Below are 2,015 nucleotides of genomic sequence, written 5' to 3'. Positions count from 1 at the left end.
AGTTGTTATAAATGTTCAGTTTAAAATTTTGATTTACATGGTTTTTTAATTAGTAAGCTATATTTTCATAAAAAAAAAATTATAAAAACTGTTAGACAACGCAAAATAGCTAAAACTACCTAAAATATATATTCCTTATTTACACTCTCGCCACCGTACATCTACTTACTCGCTCCCACTTTACAGGCGCTTCGCAAAAAAAGTTCAATTTCTCGATCGCTATTTCTTCGCCATACACTCCGGTGATCGTGATGTTGTAATGAATACTCAACGTTTGCGCTATATAAACGACCAGAAGCGTCCGATACAGTTTGAAAATTATATTGGCTTCAAGTGAGTTCGATCAATGAGTAAACATAAATTTTTGCATCCCATTTTCAATTTAATTCCTCCAGCTCCCTATGGACCACCATTTCGACACAAATGATTCTCATGTTCACCATTATAATGGCACAAATTCCCGGCTTACGCGGACTGCTAATTAAGAATCCGAAATTCTTCACGCGTGGCCTAATGTCGCACGAAGGACCAGTGGCGGCAAATCGTAAAGCGCAGAAGCTTCAAATGACCTTTCGAACAAAGGGCTGGGTCGTGGGACAGCCATTGTCGGAGGAGCCCCAGCAAGAACTAATGACGCGTATATCGGCCACCGATCCATTCTATGGCATGACCAGCGTAGCGATCTTGGCGGCGGCAAAAATTATACTAAAGGAGAGCGATAAAATGCCAGACAAGTAAGTGAATGCCGCTATTATTTTATTAGTATATTATTTATTTTTAATTTCTTTCTTATTTTTATATACCAGTGGTGGCGTCATCTCGCCCGGTTATGCATTTGCTAACACTTCACTCATCGAGGAGCTGAGCCAGCTGAAGGACGGCATTAAGTTCGAGGTATTAAAGCTGGAGGAACACTGATTGAGTTGATGCTAAAGAAAAATCGTTTTTATTTGAAATGTTTTTATGTTTATTAAATTTTAAATTTTTGCAATAAAATACATATAAAAATTAATGCCATAAATTTTCGCTTTTTCTCATAATTTATTCATCAAATTATTAAGCTGAATGCGCGTTAATCGTATTATTGTCAGGGACTGGCGCCAATGCCGATAAATCACTTGGCAGTGTGACTATTTAGTCGACTTACGCCACCTTTTATTTTAACAGTAATTTACATGAGTTACAAGGTGTGCGATTTACATATGTATACCCAAGCCTACACACATATTCACATACATACACTGCCGGAAAAAAGTATTGGCACAGCAAATTTTTCACAACAACAATTTTTTATAATATTTTTCCGCCATTTTTTTTTTTTTAATATGGTTCATTCTACGACAAAAAAACATAAAAACATAATTCCTAAACTTTGTGAAAACCTCACGAAAATGCAGCAAATTTTCATGCAAATTTTCAAATTTTTAATCAGATTTTTTAGAATTTTTTTGAGTATGCAGATTTGTTTCCCAATCAATTTTATTGTAGCAAAGTACAAGTTTTAAGTAGCTTGAAATTACCGTTTCTTCACGCAGTCTCTTCCTTATAAAAATTTTTTTTCAAAAATACTTTATATGTAAAAAATGCAAAACACCTTCAACAAAAAAAATTTTCAAAAATCAATGCGATTTTCGACGAACTCCGAACTAGCATTTTTTTACTAGAATTTAATGGGCTGCAAAAATACATTCTCAAAAAAATTCTGAAAAATCTGATTAAAAAGTAGAAAATTTGAATGGAAATTTGCTGAATTTTCGCTAGTTTTGCGCAAAGTTTAGGAATTATATTTTTATGTTTTTTTTGTTGTAGAATGAACCATATTTTTATATAAAATTGGCGGAAAAATATTAGAATAAAAATTATTGCAAATATTGTGAAAAATTTTCTGCGCGAATACTTTGTTCCGGCAGTGTACATATTAACCTGCATATTCATATTTTCATACAAAGGCATAGATATTTAGATACACTCGCCGGCTAATCTCCTCCAACCACTGTGTTATTATTTATTTACTC

The 2,015-nt window shown here is 33.4% G+C and overlaps 1 protein-coding gene across 1 annotated transcript; it reads left to right on the top strand.

The window, feature by feature from the left end:
• Nucleotides 1-186: 186 nt before the first annotated feature.
• LOC118750511 (saccharopine dehydrogenase-like oxidoreductase) lies at nucleotides 187-1,011 on the top strand (the record flags this gene model as incomplete). The annotated part of the gene is given in 3 exon segments (XM_036485231.1): nucleotides 187-333; nucleotides 396-734; nucleotides 807-1,011. Coding segments are annotated over 3 exon segments (598 nt in total), but the record flags the coding sequence as incomplete, so codon positions are not given.
• Between the last annotated feature and the right edge of the window lie 1,004 nt (nucleotides 1,012-2,015).

Source organism: Rhagoletis pomonella, unplaced genomic scaffold, assembly GCF_013731165.1.
Source record: "Rhagoletis pomonella isolate Grant_MI unplaced genomic scaffold, Rhpom_1.0 Rhpom_scaffold_00001, whole genome shotgun sequence".
NCBI classification, from domain to species: domain Eukaryota; kingdom Metazoa; phylum Arthropoda; class Insecta; order Diptera; family Tephritidae; genus Rhagoletis; species Rhagoletis pomonella.
This window is presented reverse-complemented; position numbering and strand designations above follow the sequence as displayed.